The sequence below is a fragment of the Citrus sinensis genome, chromosome 6 (assembly GCF_022201045.2).
Source record: "Citrus sinensis cultivar Valencia sweet orange chromosome 6, DVS_A1.0, whole genome shotgun sequence".
NCBI lineage: Eukaryota > Viridiplantae > Streptophyta > Magnoliopsida > Sapindales > Rutaceae > Citrus > Citrus sinensis.
The window spans coordinates 3,760,510-3,786,341 of NC_068561.1; the positions used below are offsets into that span (position 1 = coordinate 3,760,510).

Consider the following 25,832-nt stretch of genomic DNA (forward strand, 5'->3'; position numbering starts at 1 on the left):
AAGTTCAAATATTTTGGTCGTGCCATTATAGAGTCATCAAAATAAGATCTAAGTATTATGCGACTTATATAAGAATTTTAGGTCATGAAGTTCATCTTCAAATTGATTAGGGTAACTTCAACAATAGATGAAATTAATTATCTTCTAATTTGTACTATTACTCAGGAAGTTAAATTTAGTATTAATTCCATTAAAGTAAAAAATGTCGCAGGATGCGACTATACCAACACCAATATAGTGCATCATATTAAAAATTAAAATTGAAAATGATATAGTTAATTTTAAGACTTATGTATATGGGCTATGGATGTGTGGGAAAGAATGGAGATTCTAAGAATGCATTTGGTAGCATTTTCAATATATTGTTTTTCGTTTTGTGAAAAAGGAAAATGCAAAAAACTTCTTTGGTGAGCTTATTTTGGGGGAAAATTGTACAGTGATTAGAAACAAAAGTTTTCCATTTTCCTATGCTTACAAAGAAAATAAGAGAACACTATTTATTAGCGTCTTCCATTTTGTTTCACTTCTTGCTCTATGCTAAGGGTCCACTATCTTAACTTTATAATATAGTGTAATAAATCACCTGGACCCTATGAATAAAGAAATAATTTAGTAAATAAATTATGATAACAAATATTTAATAACAGTAGCAAGAATTTATTTCATACCATACAGCCTAATTACTTAATATATTACATAAATTGTTCTAATAGAAAGTAATATCACATAATTGTTATACTAAATTATTATATTGTTTGACCAATATGCAGGTATTTAAAAATGATCACAAACTTCATATATTGATGAAAATATATCAATAAAGAAGATACACTTCACAACTAATATAAACAAATATATGATAATTATTAAATAGTTATAGATTTTCTCAATTAATATTATCTTATAATTACAATCTGTTTACATAATTAAAGGTTTTTAAGAATATATTCATTGTATTATATTATTCTTTCATAATAGTTTCATTACATAATTTTTTACTTTCTTTTTTTGTCTTCATTTTTCTAGACAAACAATCAAATGCCTTTTTACTTTTTTTTTAAGTATTATTCTTAAAATAAGCTACTAAATACATTTTTATTTATAAAAAAAAAACTAATTATTCTTATTCTATAAAATAAATTTGAAAACACTATCTGAAAAACCATAACAAACGCACCATAAATTTACAATGCAAACCCTACGTGGAAGCCAATATAATTTGCAAATTCATGGACAAATTAGGAAAATGAAAAAAAAAACAAAAAAACAAACGCCCGTTATTTCAGAGACCCAAATATTAAACGACTGTTCGTTTCTTTTCTTCTTCCTCTCTCAATCTAAACCCTAAACCCCATTTAAACCCTAAATCTAATTAGTAACAAATTCAATTCCATCTTTATTCAGGTCAAAGTTTCAAATTTTTTAAATAAACCTCAATTTCAATAGCTGAGTTCTAATTATTTTTATCTGAGAATTTCAATTAACGGGTTTTTGAAAAAATGATAATTTTCAGTGAATTGGCTTGCCATGGCTTACGGCGGCGGCGTACCAGCGGCGATGAGTGGCTTGGCTTCGGCTTCGGCTTCAACAATAAAGCTAGTGAAATTGGAGAGAGAGAGTGAGCTGAGAATTGAAGTGGGTGAAATGCCATTGCGGCTTCGGCTTCTTAATGGTAATGCTGAAATTTATGGCACTGAATTGCCCCCTGAAATCTGGCTCACTTTTCCTCCTCGTCTCAAATTTGCTGTAAGTTGTTTTTTTTTTTAAATTTATTTTGTTTATTTAATGAAGAATTATTATTATTTTAATTGGTTTATTAAGTAGTGTGATTAGGTATTATAATGAAGATGATTAATTGTTGATTTTATGCACTAGGTATTTACTTGGTATGAAGCCACTATTGAAATGGATGGCACTCCTGAAACTGATTATACAGCTGATGAGGTCTGTGTCTGTTCATCTTTTACTCTTATTTTATTATTATTTTTCATGCAAAGTTGAATTGTTTGAAGATTTATTTTATTAATTGTAGTTTTTCGCTTATGGAAATGCTAGAATAGCGGTTGTATACGGCCTGTCAATTTTTAAATGATTAAAATATAATGCATAGTTGGGAAATTTAATGAAGAGTCGAGAAATGTAAAGAAAACTTGTTGTGTCATATGGATAAAAATGCTGTTCTTAAGACTATTCTGCTTGGTTTACTCTTCGTTTTTTTTTTTTTTTCCCTCATTTCTATTTTCAATATTGAACTATAGAAGATTTATTTGAATGATTGATAGTGGTTTTGTTGTTTCTTGATTTTCAGACGCCCATGGTTAGTTATGTAAACGTGAATGCAGTGCTAGAAGGAAGGAGGAACCATGCTAAAGCATCGCCATCGAAGGACTCTGATGCTTCTCAGGTATTTATTTGTTGTATTTAATGTCCATATTGAAAAGCATATTGGTTGCTCTTTTTGCAATTTTATTTACTATTCAGTGAAATACATACGGTTGGTTCAGGGTCCTCGAGTAATTGTTGTAGGACCTACAGATTCGGGTAAAAGCACACTGTCGAGGATGCTTCTTAGTTGGGCAGCAAAACTAGGTTGGAAACCTACTTTTGTTGACTTGGATATTGGCCAAGGAGCAATAACAATTCCTGGATGCATTGCTGCTACTCCAATTGAATTGCCCATTGATCCTGTGGAAGGAATCCCTCTTGAAATGCCTCTTGTTTACTTCTTTGGACACGCAACTCCTAGGTAGGCAATTTGTGCTCTTTCGCGTCAGTAAACCTTTTTGTGACCAAGTATTTTAAGTCAGTTGGCAGATACTTGATGTACTGGTAATTTCATGGTTCTTTGCAGCAACAATGTAGAGTTGTACAAAGTTCTTGTGAAGGAGCTTGCCCAAATGCTGGAAAGGCAGTTTAATGGTAATGCGGAATCTCGAGCAGCTGGCATGGTGATAAACACCATGGGGTGGATAGAAGGTGTAGGGTACGAGGTGACTATATTATGAAGCTTCGTTCGAATAAACTTCAAAATGCATGTGTGGATATCAAATGTTCAGATTATGTTGCCTTTTGGTCATGATGTTTTGTTTCATTTGGCAGTTGCTTCTCCATGCGATTGATACATTCAAAGCCAATGTTGTCTTGGTTTTGGGTCAGGTAAATCATAAAATCCATCACTTTTAACTCATATTTTTAAATACTCATTTCAAACTTGATTCAGGTGCAATCTACAAGAATTATACACGACATCTTCATTTTCAGTTAGCCAATTTCTTTTTATGTAGTGCTTTTGTGGACTTGAAAATCTTATGCTTGCCTGTTTAGATAATAATATCCCATGATTCAAAAGAAATTATTCTTTTTTTTTTTTACTTTTTTTTTCTTTTAACACTTTTGGTCTCAATAATATCTCTTGGTCTACATGTTGGAAGTTTGCTTTGTATTTTCATTTCTTCACATCTTAGTACTTTCTGATAATCAAATTATGTTGTATTGTCTTATGAACGTTGAAGCAGCTATATCATTGATGTTTTTGAATACTCATTCAAGGATTGCCTATGCTTGATTTCTTTATGTTATTTTCTTCATTTTCTAATACACGAGACCTGATTTGATGTGTGCCTTTGAAATCCATGCAGGAAAAACTTTTCAGCATGCTGAGGGATGTATTAAAGAACAGGCCTAATGTGGATGTTGTGAAACTTCAAAAGTCGGGTGGTGTTGTATCCCGAAATTCAAAAGTTCGTCAAAAGGCCAGAAGTTATAGGATAAGGGTAAAGACTTTTTTATTTTCTATTTTTAGTCTTGATTTATTTGTTAAGTTTAAGCCATATAGTACCCCATAACATTTCTGCTTTGTCCAAATTCATATTACAATATTCATGGTTTTGCTTCACTAAGGAATTCAGTTAGAATTAAGGAGAGGCTTTATTTTATAATGCTTTTACACCATGGCTTGTTCTTGAACCATAGCTTAGAATGTACTTGCTGCAGCAACAGTGTCCAAATACTGTATCTTGGATCATTAAAGTAGAATTAAAGATTTAAAATTGCTTAATTTTTTCTATTTGTCATTTCTTGATTTTCTAAGCATGCACTACTCTAATGTTATGACAGCCAAAGATTGCTGCCTATGTGCATGGTATTGTCTCTTTGAATCAGGGATTTCATGTATTGAAACCTGATGCGCATCTTTGTACGAGCACTCATTATCTGTTAATCTACTGGCCAAGTGGAATTTCATTATACTCTGTCTGTTGAATAACATGTTCTCACTGGAATCAATTGTATTCTTGTTTTGTTGACATGGTAATGTTATCATTGGAATCAATATATTTGTGTTTTCTTCCATCCTTAGTTCTTAGCCACATAGATATGTTTCCATTCGTAATGACACGTTAACATTTTTTCACCAGGAATATTTTTACGGCCTCACAAATGATCTTTCCCCGCATGCTAATGTTGCTAATTTCAGCGATTTCCTAGTCTATCGAATTGGAGGAGGACCACAGGCCCCAAGATCAGCTCTGCCAATTGGAGCTGATCCTGTTGCCAACCCTCTAAGAATAGTTCCAGTGAATGTTGACCAGGAGTTGCTCCATCTTGTTCTTGCTGTTTCATATGCAAAAGACGCTGATCAAATTATCTCAAGGTACGCATGACACTGTGCATTGAAATGTCACTCTCTGCTTCTAGGGTGAATTTTGTTTTTGAAAATAGTGTTTTTCAAAAGTAGTTTCTAAACTTAAAAATAGTGAAATTATGTTTGGTATTAGTTTTGAAAACAATGAAAAACAATAAATCTGTAGTTTAATGATGATCTTTTTTGTTTTCGGATGCAAGTTTTGGAGAAGATCTAATCAAACACATCTCCAACAGATTTTCACTCTGGAAAATGAAAACTATTTTGGGAAACATCTCAAATCAATTAGCAATTTAGCAACATACCTAATCTGGACATTGCAAAATGAAATGTTCCGCTACATATTGCCCCCTCATTCTATTTCGAAATTACTGGTGACAAATTCTCTTTTGTTGCAGCAACGTGGCTGGTTTTATATTTGTTACAAACGTCGACACACAAAGGTTTGGAGTTTGAATTTTCATCATCATAAGAATTTGTCATAGTGATGCTTAGTTCTGTTTTTTCGTTCAGTCATAATTAACATTTTCGAACTTCTTACACCTTCAGGAAGACGATTACATATCTCGCACCCTCACCTGGGATGCTCCCAAGCAAATATCTGATCGCAGGAACATTGACATGGCTTGAAACGTGAAGCATTTAGGAAAGAATCCAGTTATTAGTTTAGCATTTAAACTTCAGCATGTAATTGGGATGATTGAATTTTTATTTTTATTTTTATTTTGTATAGTTTTTACTAAATTATGATGCCAATACAAAGACAAAAATGCTTCTTCCTCGAATGGACACCCTTGATATTCAAATTGCTTAATGCTTTTGGCATCGGTAATTTTCTTAGCAAAGTTTAGGTGGTAAACAACAAAAAATTCTTAAAACAATTTTTCATTTACAAATCCAGAATCCAAAATTTTATTTATTTACAAATATATATATATATATAGAGAGAGAGAGAGAGAGAGAGAGAGAGAGAGAGAGAGAGAGAGAGAGAGAGAATAATTCTCTAATAAGGATAGTCTCATTTTAACAATGTGAGGATCCTACTAACAAACAAAAAATATGTTCTCTGATGTATTAAAATATGTGTTATTTGTACTTATGGTAATAAAGTGAGAATGCCCTTATCTAAATACTTTATATATATATCCCTGTTTCCTCTCACTTGTAAAAATTTTCTTTGGCATTATCATATTTTCTCGTGTGAAATCAAATTTGAGTTTTTTTTTCTTTTACAAATAATTTTGTTCAGAGAAAAGAAAGGAGCTAAAACTCTAATTAATTCTATTTAAAAAAAAAACTAAATGATTTTGAATGAATATCAATTAAGCCATATATATATATAGCTTTGCTTTATGTAGTAAGACCAAGAGTTTTATTATCATATTTGGAGAATTTTGATGATCTACTATGGACTGAATAATACTCCAAATATTCAATCTAAACTTAGCTGCAATTTCATGTGGATTTTTTTTATCTGAAAAGAATTCTATATGGATTGAACCAACAATTTTATTACAAACATATTGTTAATCTCATCAAGCTACATGTCATAAGGATTAGTTCCTTCTCGATTGAAATGAGGTTGGGCTTACTTGATAATTCAAGTATAATGGTCTACATATGCTTGATTCTATTGTGTGGTCTGAGAGTAAGACCCAAAAGCGCATTCAGACCAGTATATAGGAATATACGTGATATTACTTGAGAAAGGCAATCAAAAAGAATTATGATTATTTAACTGTCAACATAAATAATAAATTTTTGATAACATAAATGGAGGAATTAAGTTGGAATGCTTATGATGAATTCGATTGTCCTACTATCTTTAATTTCTTAATGATTTTTGTTACTATTTGCATCTTTATTTAATTGGAATTGTTTTATCATCTTTTGGTATAAGGTTAGAAATTCGTTAGCTAATAGAAAAAACAAGTTTTGTGGGACAATACTCTAAGCTACTTGTATTATTTGTGCCGACTATTACACTTATTAGTTCATAAAACATTTTGCATTGCAAATTCCATTACTAATTGACAACATTCATTACAAGAATAATCTATTTTAGATTTGAACAACGTAATCACTATTAAATTGTACTTTTGTGATCACTGTTAAACTATACTTGGTGGCTATAGTTTAACAATTTAAGATGTCAAATCTATTAAATAAATAGATATTTGTTCGGGAGCGAAACAAACACAATAAGATCGTTGAAGCGCGCATGAGTAGAGACCTTTGTTGGTTATGAGGATATATATTCTCTTAGAATGGGTACAATTACATTTCAAATTTTAGGGTGCGTATGAGATTGAAATTGGGCAACTGTAGCTTAAAAGCTAAAGTACTAAAGTGTTTAGTAAACACTAACTGCTATACCTTGGAATGTATATTGATATGATTTTTCACTTATATCATGGAAATCTATTATATTTTTAATAATTTTATATTTATTACATATTATTAACTTTTGTTTCATAGTTACAACTTTTTTTCACAGCAGCTGTAGGTTAAAAGTTGCAGCACCTCAATTTTAAACACGACCTTAATAAATCTGGCAGTTTAAGAAAGACTTAAAATATGTTTTAAAAATATATTAACAATATAATTATGTGGGTCACTTGACACTCATAATTTTTTATAAAAATCATTAAAAGATTCAATATGCCTCAAGCATAAAAACCAAATGATCATAGTTTGTATTTATTCAAGCTAGAAAATCCATGTATGGATTAAAATAAACTAGGTGCACATGGTACATCCATTTTAGTGATTTTTTTTAATAATCCATATGCCCATATCTATCTATTAAAAAGTTAAAATATAAATTTTCCATTGTAGTAGTATATGTAAATGATATATAAATGTATTAGAACTCCAGAAGAGCTTATTGAACTGATTCATTTTAAAGTGAATTTGAAATCAAAGATTTGAGGGAAAAACAAACAAAAAGAAAATTATATTGGCCTACACGTCTAGCAAAAAGGTAATAGGATATTTATCCATCAATACGCCTACATTAAACAAACTTGAATCATATTAACATGGAAAATATGTTCATCCATTCAGTATCACGTGTTTGTTTATTCTTTCGATCCTTAATAGAGTATGTTCTACCCTAAAGATAATACTAAAGAGATTCTTGGTTTAAATGTATCGCATCTAAATGCAGCACATCTCATATGAGATCTAGCAAAGCAAGCAAATTAATATTAAGCAAAGGCGCCCACTAATACCTTTGCAAATTTATTTATCATAGCTTTGACAACATCAATTTTTTGAAAAACTTTTACATAGCATCGGCATGCGTTGGCTCAATAGACTACTAGGTTGATTTTGTCATTTTGAGGGGAGCATTTTATTAAGGGGAGAATATTCATTGAAGTAAACAACTACAGATAGACCAAAGTACAATGTACTCTTTTTCGTTCAATGAAGTCTTTTTCCATTGAGTTTTACTGACGAGGTTTTAATGAAACAATAGTATGTACATTCACAACCATAGAGAAAAATTAAAGTGATTGGCCAAAGGGGAGTATTGCAAATAAATGGTCTCTCATCACTTTAGATATAGATTCTAGAATAGATTATTTCTATCTTCATGGTTAGATAATTAGTAGGTACCTATCAAGAAAAATAATAATAATAATAATTAGGAGGCAATTATCTTTTTTATCTTTATATTTATCTTTGCATTTGTCATAACTAAAGATGGCCAATGGGTCGAGCAGCACGCGGCACGGGACATGTCCGTACAACACGGCACGGCACGAGCACGTTTTGGTAGGGCACATGGCACGACACAACACGTGTGTGGGCTAGGCCGGGCCTAGAATTTTAGGCATGCAGCCCTTAAAAGCACTGCACGATTAGAGATTGGCCAAGGCACGGCACACGAAAAAGACATGTAATAAGCACACTTTATTGGTGGGCTAGCACGCAACCCGTGGGTCAAAATATATCAAAATAAAATTTTTTAATGAAAAGTAAATATAAAATGTTATAATTTTACAAATATGTTGAAATTAAATTTTTTAATATAATTTTTTAGCATAGGCTTTTAAAAATTAATTTAAATGTTAGTTTAAATAAATATTCTAATTATTTTATGTTTATAATTTATTAAATGAATAAATAAATATCCTGATTTTAATAAATAAAATTATAAATATCATGATTTTATGAATGATGAATAAAAAATTTTACGATATTAATATTTCATTTATGAAATCATAACTTAGTTAAAGGAGATATATTTCATTTGTGAATGAAATATTTTTCATATTTATACACAAAAAAATAAAATTACGAACGAACTATTTTTTATGATATTTTAATTTTAATTAATCATTAATATGATTTATGGAATTAAATTTATATATTGTTGTGTTATGATTGGTTGTTGTGAAATTAGATATATAGTTGTAAAATTATAATAAACTGATAATAAAATATTAATTGCTCTCTTAATAAAAATTATTATTGTTGTTGTTGTTATTAGGCTTGTTAGGCCAAAAATAAAATAGGCCTAATAAGGCCCAAATAAATTTAATCTCAATAAGGCTTATCTAATAAATTTCCTCTTAATTAAGCCCACGAAGTGGTGGACAAATCACCTAAAATGATCCTCCTAAGTAATAAGGTTTTCAAAACCCAAAAGGAGCCAAGGTATTAGATTATTATCCTAAGACAAACCACCTAGGATAAATCAACTAGGTGGCAAGGATTCAAAGGCCAAAACGTGCCGAGGTTCTAGGCTCTTATCCTATGATAAACATCCTAAGTTTGAAGGCTTCTATGATCCCAAGGTCTTATTAAAAATAACCTAAGAATAAAATGTTTCTTCTTTTAATATGTAGACAAGTTTGTATATCCATATGTCAATCAACATGGGCACTAAAAGACAAATGTCGCCAAATGTCACAAGAATAAGGACATTTGTCATCAAAATAACTAGGACTCAAGTCAAATCAGTTTAGCCGATAAATATGTCTTTCATTCTCACTAAAAGGTAAGAAAAAAAAGAGACTCAAAAGTAAAAAAAAAGGCTAACTTTCTCCCTCTAATATTTAACTTTCTCCCTCTAATATTTTTCTTTCTAAATTTATATTTCCGGAGCTGACTTAACCGTCGGAGAGTTTACGCCGGTAAAACTGGCCCTCTGATCTTTTTCTTGTGTTTGTAGACTATCACTAGACAAGAACATTCTGATTGTCTAATGAAGTGAACTCAGAAGAGGATATCCTTGTCTCATAACTTTGTTACTCTTCTCCTACCCATCTTAAGGCCAATAGACTAGTTGAAGCTACCAATCGAGTGATTAAGTAAATTCTTAAGGCTAAGTTAGAGAAAGCCAAAGGAGCATGGCCAGATGAATTGCCATTTGTCCTATGGTCTTATTGAACTACACCAAGGACTCCTACAGGAGAATCTCCTTTCTCCTTGGCATTTGGGGCAGAAGCTGTCATCCCTGCTGAAATAGGAACACCGACTTATCGAGTACAATACTTTGATCCTCTCATCAATGATGAACTACAACGCCAAAGTTTAGACCTCCTAGAAGAAAAGAGGAATTAGGGTATGATCAAGGTCGCTGCCTATCAGGGCAAAGTAGCTTGTTACTACAATGCTCGAGTTAAAATTCAGAGGTTCAGAATTGGAGATCTTGTTCTAAAAGGTCTTACTAATGCTCAGGAGCCAGGTGTTGGCACTTTAGGTCTTAATTGAGATGGACCTTACATAAGCAGAGAAGTAGTTAGGCCATGAACTTATGTTTTGTCTACCTTAGGTGGAAAGATCTTGAGGCATGCTTGGAATGCTGAGCATCTCAGGTTTACCATCAATAATATAATTTGTACTTATGATCATATAAGTTTGATCTTCCCTTAATGGTCAGACAAGTTTTGTAAAGACACAATGCGGATGAATAAAAGACTACTTCTCCCAGTCATATAAATTCTCCATCTTGGTTATCCATGAGATATTTTAAATAAACTAGTGACGATGATGAATGTCTTTGGATCAATTCTAAATTTTCATAAACTTAACATATGAAAATTTTGTATCTTTATTCAAGTTCAATAAAACAAAGGAACATGTCATTTCAGGGATAAAAACTTAAAGAAACACATAAAATAAAAATTCAAAGTTCATCTCCTAAGCAATCAACTTACATAAAATGTTCAAAACTCCTAAATTAAGAAAAAAAAACCCTCAGAAAATCCTAGTATGCTGAAAATCATCATTTCGCTGTTCAGGATGCCTCCCGAAGAGATCCTCAAACCCTTCTGGTATAACTGTGGATGTCACCTTGGTCAAATGAGTATCTCTTGTTCCATCCGTACCTCCCCCATCAATGCATGTCTTTGAGCCATTATCCTCATTCGGCTTATTATCATCAAATTTCACACCAAGCTCTTTCAAGTGTTGGTCAACCACTTCTATGTCAGTATCAGCATTGTAGCAAGCAAAGAACATACGACAATCGTTTAGTCCCTTCAGGTATTCTTTGTAGTCTTGGTCAAGTATACCTTCAATTTGCTCCTTAGCTGCAGAAAGTTCTTTCTCGAGCCCCTTTGTTTTTTCCATCTCAGTATTTGCTTTATCTAAAGCTGCTCTTTCCTTAGCCTTAGCATTATCTAATGAACGCTGCATCTCAGAGTTATACTCTATAGTCTTGAAAAGTTGGAGACTCAATTCTTGGACTTTTCTTTCAACCGTCTTAGCCCTCTCCTCAGATGTGGATAAAGAGACCAAGTTCTGTATAAGATAAACTTAAGTTAGCAAGCGAATGACCTTAAAAAATAAATAAATAATGAGGAAAGTTAAATAACTTTACCTTAGAAAGAAGGCTTGAGGCAAGCTTGAGGGATTCAACTGGATCAAGACTCTCAATGTCCTTCGTCAAGGTTGAGGGGTGAGGAGATAAAGATGACTGATGCACCAAAGGATTTTGTGGCGCGGGAATACAAACTCCCTTCTCAGATGGAAGAGGAGGAATAAATGATGTAATCTGCTAAGCTTGGGATACAGACTGAGAAGATGATCCACATTGTTTCTGTTGTTTCTTTTTAGCAACGTCCGGAATCATCAATCTCTTTCGTTTCTCACCTTTGAAAGTTGCATTAGGAGAATTATTTGAAGCCATCACTGAAGCTTCCTTCTCAGAAAATAAGATGCTTGGAATAATACCACGCTCAACTAAGGTTTTTTCAGAACAAGCAGCTGAGATGTTATGCTTACCCAAGCTTAGGCTTAAAGCTTTTGCTATATTTCTTTCCTCATCTGCTGAAAGGTCAGGGCAAGTCCACTCATTTGCAAAACCAAGGAAGAAACTTAGTTTCTGAGTTATAAAAAGAACTCATAATAAGATATAATAAATTATTATAAGAAAATGAGATTCTACTTGGTTGACAAAATTGCGTCTGGATTCTAGCCTCAGGATACTCTGTACTTGTCCCGAACTCCCAATCACCTCTAACAAAAAAAATGGTAAGGTTTCCAAGTCTTATCCTGGCGACTAGGTTCACCATAAAGAAGAATCTTGTCTGAATTAGGATAGGCAGATAAACACCAAAATCCTTCAGCCTTGGGACATCTCTGTGAATGAAAAAGACTTTAAAATTCAGCCACATAAGGATCATTGAATCCTAGGTAATGCCAAAGAGATCACATCCCAACAATACAACACCAAGCTTTAGGAGAAAGCTGAGCTGGAGCAAGTCCTAAGGCATGTAATATCCTTCGAACATAAGGATGAAATGGGAGTCGTACTCCAGAATTCAACATACACCTAGTAATCCCAACAAAGCCCTTAGGAGGGTTGGTAATGCTCCTTTTAAGTGAAGCACAACGAAGTGTTATTGATCTAGGAATGCTATATCTAATCATTAATATCTCAAGGGACATTTCACAAAATCCACATTTAATCATCTTCATTTGCCATGGATATGTATCTTCAACTACAGGCTCATCCTCATCCTTAGAATTTTCTAAGTTAATCACCTTCCTTCTTTTTATAATTTCATCTACATATCCACTGCTATCCTCGTCTATCTCCTCTTTTAACTCACAACTACCTACATCACTCGTAATAGTATGAATGGTAGTAAAGGGAATAGCATCCACCACAATATTTTTGGTCATTTTGATATTAGGTCTTGTTGAACTAAGAAAAACCTACAAAGTGAAAATGACTATGATTACTCTCCTAAGGATAGCAATAATAATAAAAAGTAATGAATAAATAAATACTCACAGAAAGTCGTTGGAAAGTCGCAGGAAAATCACCAGAGAGTCGACAAAAGGCCGCCGAAAATTCGTCACCAACCACTATGAACACCATCGTCGGGCACCTTGAGAACTTTTCTCTCTAACCTCTTCTCTTTTCTCTTGCAAACTATTGCATGAGATAGGATAATGGGAAATGAGGCATTATATAGGAGAGGAAGAGGATCTTAACCAATTAAAGAGGATTTGCAATTAAGACAATTAATGATAGGAATCAAACATTCTTAGGAAGGAATCAAATCCTCCTAAGATAGTTTAAATCTCCAAAAATCATCCTAGGATGGAAATAAAATTATCCAAAGATGGAAACAATAATCCCAGGATGGAAATTAAATCATCAAGGAATCATCCTAGGATGGAAATAAAATTATCATCCTAAGATGGAAATAAAATTATCCAATGATGGAAGGAATCACCCTATAATGGAAATAAAATTATCCAAAGATAGAAAGAATAATCCTAGGATGGAAATTGAATCATCAAGGAATCATCCTAGGATGGAAATAAAATTATCCAAGAATGGAAGGAATCATCCTAGGATGGAAATAAAATTATCCAAAGATGGAAAGAATAATCTTAGGATGGAAATTGAATCAACAAGGAATGATACTAGGATGGAAATAAAATGAAAAATAAAAATAAAAAAATCCTTGGAAAAATCCTCCTAAAGATGAAATTTAAGGAAACATTCCTTAGAGAAAAATCATCCTAGAATCAAATTCTCCTAAGGATAAAATTTAAGGAAAATTCCTTAGAGAAAAATTATCCTAGAATGAAATCCTTCTAAGGATAAAATTTAAGGAAAATTCCTCCTAAGGATGACATCTAAGGAAAATTTCCTTAAAGAAAATCATCTTAGGATGAAATCCTCATAATAATAAAATTTAAGGAAAATTCCTCCTAAGAATGAAATTTAAGGAAATTTTCCTTAAAGAAAATCATCCTAGAATGAAATCCTCCTAAGGATAAAATTTAAGAAAATTTTCCTTAAAGAAATCATCCTATGATGAAATCCTCCTAAGGATTTAAATTTAAGGAAAAATTTCTTAGAGGAAAATCATCCTAGAATCAAATCCTCCTAAAGATGAAATTTAAGAAAAATTCCTTAGAGAAAAATCATCCTAGGATATAATCCTTCTAAGGATAAGATTTAAGGAAAATTCCTCCTAAGGATGAAATTTAAGGAAAATTTCCTTAAAGAAAATCATCCTAGGATAAAATCCTCCTAAGGATAAAATATGAGGAAAATTCCTCCTAAGGATGAAATCTAAGAAAATTTTCCTTAAAGAAAATAATCCTATGATGAAATCCTCCTAAAGATGAAATTTAAGGAAATATTCCTTAGAGAAAAATCATTCTAGGATCAAATCCTCCTAAGGATAAAATTTAAGGAAATTCCTCCTAAGAATGAAATTTAAGGAAAATTTCCTTAAAGAAAATCATCCTAGGATGAAATTATCCTAAGGATTAAATTTAAGGAAAATTCCTTAGAGGAAAATCATCCTAGGATATAATCCTTCTAAGGATAAGATTTAAGGAAAATTCCTTCTAAGGATGAAATTTAAAGAAAATTTCCTTAAAGAAAATCATCCTAGGATAAAATCCTCCTAAAGATAAAATTTGAGGAAAATTCCTCCTAAGGATGAAATCTAAGAAAAATTTCTTTAAAGAAAATTATCCTAGGATGAAATCCTCCTAAGGATGAAATTTAAGGAAATATTTCTTAGAGAAAAATTATCCTAGGATCAAATCCTCCTAAGGATAAAATTTAAGGAAATTCCTCCTAAGAATGAAATTTAAGGTAAATTTCCTTTAAAAAAATCATCCTATGATGAAATCCTCCTAAGGATTAAATTTAAGGAAAATTCCTTAGAGAAAAATTATCCTAGGATAAAATCCTCCTAAGGATAAAATTTAAGGAAAATTCCTTCTAAGGATGACATGTAAGGAAAATTTCCTTAAAGAAAATCATCTTAAGATGAAATTCTCCTAAGGATAAAATTTAAGAAAATTTTCCTTAAAGAAAATCATCCTAGGATGAAATCCTCCTAAGGATAAAATTTAAGGAAAATTCCTCCTAAGGATGAAATTTAAGGAAAATTTCCTTAAAGAAAATCATTCTAGGATGAAATCCTCCTAATGATGAAATTTAAGAAAAATTCCTTAGAGAAAAATCATCCTAGAATATAATCCTTCTAAGGATAAGATTTAAGGAAAATTCCTCTTAAGGATGAAATTTAAGGAAATTTCCTTCAAGAAAATCATCCTAGGATAAAATCCTCCTAAGGATAAAATCTGAGGAAAATTCCTCCTAAGGATGAAATCTAAGAAAAATTTCCTTAAAGAAAATTATCCTAGGATGAAATCCTCCTAATTATGAAATTTAAGGAAATATTCCTTAGAGAAAAATCATCCTAAGATCAAATCCTCCTAAGGATAAAATTTAAGGAAATTCCTCCTAAGAATGAAATCTAAGGAAAATTTCCTTAAAGAAAATCATCTTAGGATGAAATCCTCCTAAGGATTAAATTTAAGGAAAATTCCTTAAAAAAAAATCATCCTAGGATAAAATCCTCCTAAGGATAAAATTTAAGGAAAATTCCTCCTAAGGATGACATGTAAGGAAAATTTTCTTAAAGAAAATCATCTTAGGATGAAATCCTCCTAAGGATAAAATTTAAGGAAAATTCCTCCTAAGGATGAAATTTAAGGAAATTTTCCTTAAAGAAAATCATCTTAGGATGAAATCATTCTAAGGAAAAAATTTAGGAAAAAATTCCTTAAATAAAATCGTCCTAGGATATTAAGAAAATCTTCTTAAGGATGAAATTCTTGGAGAAAATCCTCCTAAAGATATTAAAATAAATAAATAAATAAAAAGTGTAAATTTTTTATTTTAAAAATTTTAGACTTGGGGGGCAACTGTTGAACCAAAAATAAAATAGGCCTAATAAGGCCTAAATAAATTTAATCTCAATAAGGCCCATCTAATAACTTTTCTCCTAATTAAGCCCACGAAGTGGTGGACAAATCACCTAAAATGATCCTCCTAAGTAAAAATATTTCAAAACCCAAAAGGAGACAAGATCTTATATTCTTATCCTAAGACAAACCGCCTAAAATAAATCAACTAGGTGGTAAGAATTCAAAGCCCAAAACATGCCAGTTCTAGGCTCTTATCCTAGGACAAACCTCCTAAGTTTGAAGGCTCCTATGATCCCAATGTCTTATTAAAAATAACCTAAGGATAAAACGTTTCTTCCTTTAATTTGTACACAAGTTTATATATCCACGTGTCAATCAACATGGGCACTAAAAGACAAATGTTGTCAAATGTCACAAGAATAAGGACATTTGTCACCAAAATAATTAAGGACTCAAGTAAAATCAGTTTGGTCGAATAAATATGTCTTTCATTATCACTGGAAGATAAGAAAAAAAGAGACTCAAAAGTAGAAAATGCGAACTTTCTCCCTCTAATTTTTCTCTTTCTAAATTTATATTTTCGGTGACTGACTTGACTGTTGGAGGGTTTACGCCAGTAAAGTCGGCCCTCTGATCTTTTTCTTATGTTTGTAGACTATCACTAGATAAGAACATTCTGATTGCCTAAGAAAGTGAACTCAGAAGAGGATATATAAAGACCCACTAAGATCAGCCCAAATGATAAACCCACCATGATCAAATCCAATAAAGAGGAACCCAAGTTCTAAGGGGGTCGTCTTAAGTTGAAATTTACACATCATAAGTTAGGACAAAATTTGCACCAACAAGGCTGATGGGTTTAAAAAAGCACAGCAGACACATGAGTTTTTTTAAGCACGCTGGACATATGGGTTTGAGGGGAAAAAAAAAGTTGATGAGCCTTTTTTTTAGCGCAGCCCACGGCATGGCTCGAGCATGGCGTGAGTGGGCTTGTGTCGTGGGCCATGGCGGACTCTTATAAAAAAACTTGAGCACGTTGGTGGGCCATGCCATGCCGGCCCATGGGCCCTAGTGGGCTGAGGTTTGACGGCCATCACTGCCTGTTGGCCATCTCTAGTCATAACCCTAATCCCTTCCAACAAATTAAGGAGGCCTCTTGTAGTAATTTCAATTTAATAACAAATTAATAATAATGCATGAAGCCTACATGTTATCACGAGCCGCTCAAATTTGACACCAACAGAGGCTAACTTTACGCGCGCAGGTATGTTTAGTAAAAGTCCGCCTAACAACGAGATGCGTTTAAAGTGAGGTGCATTCCGCTTAACAACGAGATATACTTAGCAACATGATGCGTTCAGCACTAGGCCACCTCATAAAACTAACCAGACATGGTGCACTTAACAACCAACCTAGCCCGGCCGAATTCTCTACAATTTGTAAATAGTTAGAAGTTTCTACAAGATTGCATTCTAGTCCTAGGAAGATATTTAGGCAAGTTGCCAACTTGCATGGTGAGCTCTAGAACTAGCATCCAACACTATAAATACCCCATCACTCTTGCCATTTTTGTTCACCACACTAACACACACCAACACACAACGCACCACGCACACAAGCTCTCAAGCTCTTGTAAAAAACTCTCTTATATTTTCTCTTTGTTAATAATAAAATTATATTTGGCCATATTAGTCTCTTTTCTCTCTAACATTGTCGCAAGCATCCTTACTTGGCTAGTTTGAGAAGATCATTAGACTTATTTAGCAACTTTTGTGCTAGAAATTGCCTAAATACCGCATGAGTTTGTTGTGTGCAATTCTCATCCCATGACAATGTATTTTCGCAAGCACTTTGTTTATTGTTCAAAATATATTTCTTCTTTTACTAATTTCTCTTTATTTCCCGTTTATTTTGGACAATAAATTTATATTAATGCTACGTCATTTGGTTGAGTATATCCTATGGGAACCCATGAAATAGTTACAATTCGATTATTTTACATAAATAGTTTGAAATACTTCTATAATCAGCTAACAATATTAGTATTCAATTGACAGTAAAAAGGTTTATATTTATTAATTTGCGAGGCAATGTTAGTATATGATGAGTAGCCAAAAATTCTCAATCTCGTCAAGAAGGATTGAGAAACCTAAAAGTTTAGAGTATCAATGTATTATATCATTGAAGTAAATGACAGTCACATTCTGGCTTGCAGGTTGAATTACGAAAAACACACCAATACTCTTTGAATGGGATGAACATCCAAGGCATTGTCGAAGGAAGCTTGGTCCCGAAAGTAGATGAAATTCTGAGATTGGGATTGACCAAAGAGACACACACGAGAGAGATTCAATTGAATATCCCAGTTCGAAAGATCCACACTCGCACATACTAATGCACAAATCAGTAAAACATAAAACGTTGAGTACTCGTACTGGGTATGGAAGAAAATTCACCTTTTTCCCGGTAAGAACTCCATAAGCTGACTTGAGTGAAATATGATCTTGAAACCCTAGTAAAAACCTTTATGTAGTGAGGTATGACTATTTGTCCTGCACGATATTTTCTTGATCAAGTTAGGACAAAGTAAAAAAGAAATACATTCCCATAAATGATAAACTGGAACAGCTAACCCTTCTTATGCCCAAGAGTAATCAACACTTTCAGATGTTACTGCAGTGTGTATTTGGAAGAAATCGGATATTTGCACAAGGCCCTCACCTACAGTCAAAAAGTTGCTGTGCAGAATTGCAACCAGAACGTGAGATCTTCCACTTATATTTTCTAGGTGCAGTGAATTTTTAGAAGGTGAACTGATTGTATCAAGGCTAACAATCTCTGGAGGATTATCACTACTACCATGACAAGATACAATTTCAAACCATATTCCAGGTGGAAATCTTCTTCGTCTCACCAACCGAAGTTCAATATTAATATAAGGTGTGGCATGCATGATGGATATAACGACTTCAATTAGCATGCAAACAAGGCTGATGCTTGAGTTCATCATAGTGAAGAAAATATAGAAAACAGAAGTTGGTAACAGAAGAAGCAGCGGCGTAAAAATAAGAGATCCGACAATATGTTGCTTGAGGGTGTACTCATAGCTATCTAGCCTTTGTCGAAGAGGATTCCACTTACGACCCCTGCCAAAATGATTCAGCAACTGTATGAACAACTTGAAATAAATAAACATCAAAATCAAACACATAAGATATTTTCCTGTTTTCTAGCAAAAAATAAATAAATAAATCAATAAATCACTCATTAATCATAACAAGGGCCTAGTCTTAAAAGTAGGTTTCATTTGTAATTGAAACGAATGATGCAGTAAAGTTGAAATATGCCCATCCCCCAATCGCAACCAATCACCAGCCAACCTCTTCCAATATAATACTGGCCTCCGTATATAACAAAAATTAATGAGATCAACATATATCAAGCACCCATGAGATTATGTCAAAAGAAAGGCCTAGTCTTCAAAGTAGGTTTCATTTGTAATTGCAAGTGAGATTCTTAATGGTTTTAATTACAAAAAGTTTTGGTTCAGGCTAACCTGAACAAGCACCATAAAGCTGCTAATGCTTGTTATCTGCTGAGAATACAAAAGTGACATCACCCAATGGAGAGTTGACACATGCAATGTCACTAGCACAATCATGTCTCTAATGAAGGCAGCAGGTACGGTCATCCCAAAAAGAATTCCTAGCATAGCAAGTCCTTTCACCAAATAAAGCAAGAGGGCATCCATAAAGAACCAGAGGGCAGACCATATTTGGATGGCATGAAGGGAAATCATGCCAAGAACTCCAGCCAACTCAGTATTCAACTTGAAACCTGCATGCACTCCCTTCAACTATACACAACAGCTCCTTTGTAGCGTCATTGGCAAAGTTCCGAAACCCATAAGCAGTCTGATTCTGCATAAAACAACAGTGAGAAACCAATCAAGTTTACCAAAAGCACATCGACAGCTAGGCTTGACCACATGGAGTGCTTATGTAATGCAGCTTTCTCAGCATATTCAACACGACTGAGACCTTACAAAACAAAATATTTAAATTATGACACGAAATAGTAAGGGCCTGTTACAAAAAATGAAGAGAACAATATATCAAATGTAATACACTTTTTTTTTTTTGGGGATAAAAATTAATTACCCTTCAGATCACAGTATCATGTCCATCTAGGTTGGACCAAATAGTCTAAAAAATCAACTGGTTAACCATGAGCTTTTCGAATATTTTCTTTTTCTTGGTAGGAGATACAAACTCCTTAGAATAGAGAAAATAAACACATTCTAAATGATTTTAAACTAAATAATCAAATATAATTTCAATTATCACCACAAAGTAAAACCTTATAAATCAAAAACCCCAATATATGTTACACAGAGCCTCTTGTCACCTGAGGTCATTGACCTGAAGAAGGATAGGCCAAAACAAGATCTGACCACAGCAAATTTGGATATTTATCCAAGCAGTATCGAATAAACTTTTGATGTAGTGCATATCCACGATTGTGATCCAAAACTCAGAAAGGTACGAATAAACTGAAGGAAAATATAGAATATCATGGACAACGAAGCCATAGACACAGCCAATAATTACCACACCAAGGCAAAGAGCCTGAAAACCATAACACGTGCTGTTAGAAAGTGCATATGAAACTAGGATTGTGTAAGCACCAAAGTCTAGAATAATACATGCAAATGATAGAAAACTTAGTGAAGGCCACTTGAAGCTGACATGTCTCTCAAAGACCATTTTGGAAGCAGTGGCACTGTTCATTGCCAGAATGACTGCATCCTGAATTGAGGAAATCAAAATGCAAATTCAGTCACAATTTGTTTTTTGAAAAGTGGTATATAGCACAAAGAGAAATCTTGCAAACCGCTTTACCAACTCACTGAGAGGTTGTTTCTGGTGAAGTTCATCAATCCACTTGTGTTTCTTGAGAAAAATTTTCACTGTTTCAGAAGAATTCCAAAAACTCAAGGAGAAATGGTGTGCACCATATCTGGGAGTTTCATAAAGTATCACCTGAAATTTTCAAACAAAAGGGAAAGTTACTACAACAGAGAAAAAAAACTTAAACATATATAATGTAGTACAGGAATTATGACTTACATACATGGACATCGCAATGCAACACCGATCGCCCATTCCAATGTATGTGATGCGATTTAGGAATACAGTGAATATTTCTACCACGAATTTTGTAAAGATCATATACGATCTGGATCCAGTGATTGCTTCCAATAGCAGCTTGCCTATTTTTCTCTACTAAGCCATCAAGTTTGTTCTATTTCTCTTTCTAAGCATACCCTCCCTGTTCAGTTCACAAGCAGTACCACAAGTGTAGTACTTTCTTTGATCACTATCTCCCACTCCACTCCTGAACAACTGATCATTATCACTGGGATACACAGCACACTGACCAACCAAAGAAAACATTGACTTACCCTGTAAAGTTACAGCCATGCTCCCATTTGTATCACAGAGGATCTCCTGATAACAAGAAATAGCATACAATGTAAGATATAGTCTCCAATTAAAATCCTTCACATACCCACTTCAAATGCAAGAAAATATGCTTCATAAACTCCATAAAGCTTTTAACACACACAATTATCAGAGCAACCTCCATTGCAGATTCATCATCCACCCAATCAGACCAACATCTGCAAAATGAGTTAGTGTAATCAAACGTCATCACAACATCTCCCCCAACTCAATAACGTGTTACTAAGAAAACTGTATGAAAGTAACACAGCGAGAAACAAGAAGATGAGAAAATAATCTAAAAATTTTCATAGCTCTAACCCATTTAAATGTTTATGATTCAGGTCTCCTAATTTCTAACTGAACATAGTATACTCACCAATGTATCCAAGTTTCTAAGTGAACATAGTAGACTCATCATTAATGTTTCATAATATCACAGTTATAGCATTGTCCTGTTGTTCAAAAACCACAGAAATTATCTAAACTAGATATGAACAGTGACAGTAAAACAATCAAAAGAAATGCAACTAAAATACTGAGTGTTTTGAGAACTACATGTTCTTCTCAAACTTCTATCTGCATGATAACAATTATTATTGATACCTTAAGACTGGATTGGCAGCCAGACAAAGAGGAGTCATCACGAGCCAAAGCCACAACAATGTCGAGAGAAGCCGGTGTGCAGGAGACAAACCAGCCAAACAAGAAGGTGTATGATGAAGAAGGCTCAGTTGATGACAGGTGTTTCAGCCACCAAATCCTACATTGTTTTCTCATTTTTCACCTCGTAATCATCTCATATAATTAATTATTCAATCATCAATCTCTCTCATATTCACAAAAGCCAGCACATTAGATTGAATTAAATTATCTTTTATTTAAAATAATATGCAACGTACGATAATAGATCCAAAGCTTAAAACTTTTCTCCTCCACTCTCCCAAACTTTCTCGAGAAACAAACACAGGATTATGATTAAACTCGTTAACTCTAGTTAATTAGATAATTAAAGTTCATTGTTAGAAATAAAGGGAGAATAAATAAGCATATAAAGAGTTGCCAATCATAAGATTTGGACACATGTAAACAGATAGAGAAAGAGAGCTTACAAGCTGAAGAAATTGGTGTCATTACTTCAAGATTATTCAGCCAGAGAAAGCAAAAGGAAAAATCTGAGACAAAATGATGAGTGTTGTACCTATGTATGTCTATGGCTGCCAAATCTCAAAAATAAAATTAATAAATTACAAGCTGCTGCAAATATTCTGCTTTTAGAAAGATGCTTTCAGTTTTGTTGCATATTTGGTACCCTGTCAGAAGGTTACACACGGACTTCATCGGTTCCCGGTATCAAAAACAAAGAATGAATATCATCAAATTTTCATGGCTCTAACATTCAATTATTACCCCAATCTTGTTCTTTCCAAATGATCAAACGGAGTAAAACTCAAGTCTTTTACGAGTATTAGATGTCCAATACAAACGAAAAAGCAATGCTTGAGATGTAACACTTTTTACGTTGACAAAAATAATTCCCCAACTACATGCTCCTTCCATGGCCACACAACTGATACAATATTTCTTACTCTCTAATAGCATTAGCACCCACATGCCAAATTTTTGATGTTTTCTTTCTGTATTTCGCTTGAAAGATTATCTTTGAAATAATTGTGTTCTATTAATTAATGTTTTGATTGCTGGGGAGAAAAGGTTGTTTTCTATGGCGCACCACACCAAAGGATTGACGGAAAGTGGATCGATCGCTCTAGGGTGATGGTTTATAAGTGAAATGAAAAGGATGATAGGGCAGACACCATAAGTGATAACCGGAAGAAAAGATGGAGCTGCTGTGCTGAGTATGATGAAAATTGTTCCTTATGATAATGGCTTCTGATGCAAATGGAAGCAAGAACAAAGAGAAAACACAAATTCCCAATGGAAATTTTATAAAACTAATCACCAGTCTTACAAATTAGGTTTTTCCCCTTTTATAATAAAACCCTAACACATGAAATTACAAAAGGGGAAAAACCGAAAGATTACAAATAAAATAAAATCCTAACCACTGAAAATAAGAAAATAACAAAAAGAAAGAGCACTTAGTTCTTACATTGGGATAAAAAGATAAAAATTTAAAAAGAAACACGAAAAGTTGGCAAAAGTCTTCGTCTCGCGATTCAGGGCCTAAAGAAATGGAATTTCCTGTCGATCAATTGGGCCAATTAGCCTCGACGGCAAATTCCAAGAATGTTGATTGGAGTGAAATAACAAAGAGAAAAAACACCCATTAAGCAATCAATGAAGTCCAGTGAATAATATAAAAGTTAATGCTTAAACTCAAACGTAAAGTTTCATAAAGGCGTCTAGTTGTGCTAGTAATGCCCTATGATGATCTAGGAACCAGCACCACTTGTGATACCAGTGATTTAACACTAGAAAGTGTACATTTAATAAAGGTTAAAATTATCATTTTTCACTTGTAGTGTTGATTGATGTGATCATAACTTACAAATTATTTTAATGCTTTCCTACCTTAATTTTATGTTAAATTTAATTTTATTATGTTAATTTTAATTTTTATTTTTATCTTTTGTTATTGCAGGTATATTTTGAAAATAAAGAGGAAATCAAAAGGAGTAGGATATAAAGGAAGGTGGACAGCTTGCATTATTATAAAGAAAAAAAAAAGTGAGCTGCTGGGAGAAAAAAAAAAAAAGAGAAGTGGGCTGCTGAAAAGAAAGAAAAAAGGACATAAGTGGGGCAGCTGGCTGGCATTTCATAAAGAAGGGGAGAGGAAGAAATTGCAGGGGAGAAAAAGGCGAGAAGGAGGGTGGAGCAAGAGGGAGAGGAGGGCAAGAAAGAGGAGTAAAGGAAGAAAAAAAGGAAGAAGAAGAAGGAAAAAAGAAGAAGGAAAAAAAAAAAGGAGAAAGAAAAGAGGAGATTTTCCCCTAAAATTCCCTCTACCTTCTTTCTCTTTCTTTTTTTTCCTTTTTTTCCTCTGTCTTTCTCCTCCCCAAATTCTTCCTCTCCCCTTCTTTATATAATGTCAGCCCCACTTGTGTCGTTTTTTTTTTTTTTCTCCCTCTTTTCAGCCGCTCACTTCTCCCCCGCCCCCAAACCCGCCCACTTACCTTGCATTATTATTCTTTATAATAATGCAAGTCACCCACCTTCCTTTGTCTCCCACTCCTTTTGATTTCCTCTTTATTCCCAAAATATACCTACAATAACAAAATATAAAAATTAATATAATAAAATATAATTTAACATAAAATTAAGTTAGGGAAGCATTAAATAATATAAATTATGAGTACATCAATAAATACTATAAGTAAAAAATGATAATTTTAACCTTTATTAAATATACAATTTCAAGTGTTATTCAATGAGAACCAAACATAAATCATTTGTCTAACTTTATGATTTAAACATCCAATTTAAAGTAGCACTGTTGCCTACGATGAAAGCAAAAGCAGCATCCTAACAGCAAACTTATCACCACAGGAAACAACAGAACCATAGCCTAAACATAAACAGATCTGTATTTTTCATACGGTAAAACCTCATGATTGTCATCTAAACATAACAAAAACTTGAGAACCTAAGAATTTGTAACCAAAAAAAAACTAAATGTAGCACTTAGTATATTTGATTATTCACACTAACAATCACTTACGAATACTTGTTCAAATATTAGGTAAAAGTAGATTTAGACAAGCACACAACTAATTAACTAACAATTTTAAAGACATTGCCAGCCTAGAGGATCTATGACAAATAAAAAGAAAAAAAAATGAAACATATAAAACACAAAGTGACAAAAATAATAAAAATCGTACAAGTAGATACAAGAAACAAAAATAGATCTATTTAATCTAAATGACTAATAATAGATTTGAACAAGCTTAAAAATAAAAATTACGTTCAACTAAAAATCAACAAAGCAATAGATCTGACACATTATTAGGCATTTCGTTCAACTAAATTTCAGCAAAGCAATAGATCTAACAATTACTAAGCAGCTCATTCACAAATGTTTCAGAGAAGCCGCAAAATAAACAACAGTTACAGATCTGAAGCAAAAAATGAGCCGACGAATAAGTTAAAAAACAGATCTTACAGAATGAGATCAGATGTTGAAGAGTGATTAATGTGTTTACCACTAAAAGGAAAGGCATGAGAAAAGCGAGAGAGAGAGAGAGAGAGAGAGAAATATTTGCTCTTTGTGGTTGGAGGCCAGCATGCTTTGAAATGAGCAATACTTGATTTTTATTGGCGCTACATGTGCGTTTTTCGCATGCTTTCATGCGTGTGAGCTGGGGGTTTTATTCGTTGTATACAGCGGCTTACATGCAGGGATGCAGGAGCGTTGAATTTGAATATTAGATGCACCTATTACCATTGATCTTGCTGTTCACATCTATAGACCAGACCTAGTGAAAATTTAAAAATTTAACTTATTCATAAAATAG

At 33.0% G+C, this 25,832-nt stretch overlaps 1 protein-coding gene and 1 pseudogene across 1 annotated transcript; one reads left to right on the forward strand and one right to left on the reverse strand.

Annotated features, from left to right (window-relative positions):
* Positions 1-1,236: 1,236 nt before the first annotated feature.
* On the forward strand, positions 1,237-5,427 carry LOC102629299 (protein CLP1 homolog). The gene is made up of 11 exons (XM_006480384.4): positions 1,237-1,404; positions 1,514-1,746; positions 1,876-1,944; positions 2,309-2,404; positions 2,505-2,746; positions 2,852-2,990; positions 3,100-3,156; positions 3,639-3,773; positions 4,416-4,651; positions 5,041-5,085; positions 5,192-5,427. The coding sequence occupies exons 2-11, from the start codon at positions 1,528-1,530 to the stop codon at positions 5,277-5,279; spliced, it is 1,326 nt and encodes a 441-aa protein (XP_006480447.1). The 5' UTR covers positions 1,237-1,404; positions 1,514-1,527; the 3' UTR covers positions 5,280-5,427.
* A 12,476-nt stretch (positions 5,428-17,903) lies between these two features.
* LOC102626506 (uncharacterized) lies at positions 17,904-25,704 on the reverse strand (annotated as a pseudogene).
* Positions 25,705-25,832: the final 128 nt, after the last annotated feature.

What these genes read in the sequence shown, in the direction of transcription:
- LOC102629299 (XM_006480384.4), top strand. Translation starts at nt 1,528, where the DNA reads ATGGCTTACGGCGGCGGCGTACCAGCGGCGATGAGTGGCTTGGCTTCG. An exon ending in CTCCTCGTCTCAAATTTGCT is followed by an intron (nt 1,747 to 1,875) that starts GTAAGTTGTTTT and finishes TTTATGCACTAG; the next exon opens with GTATTTACTTGGTATGAAGC. An exon ending in AGGACTCTGATGCTTCTCAG is followed by an intron (nt 2,405 to 2,504) that starts GTATTTATTTGT and finishes CGGTTGGTTCAG; the next exon opens with GGTCCTCGAGTAATTGTTGT.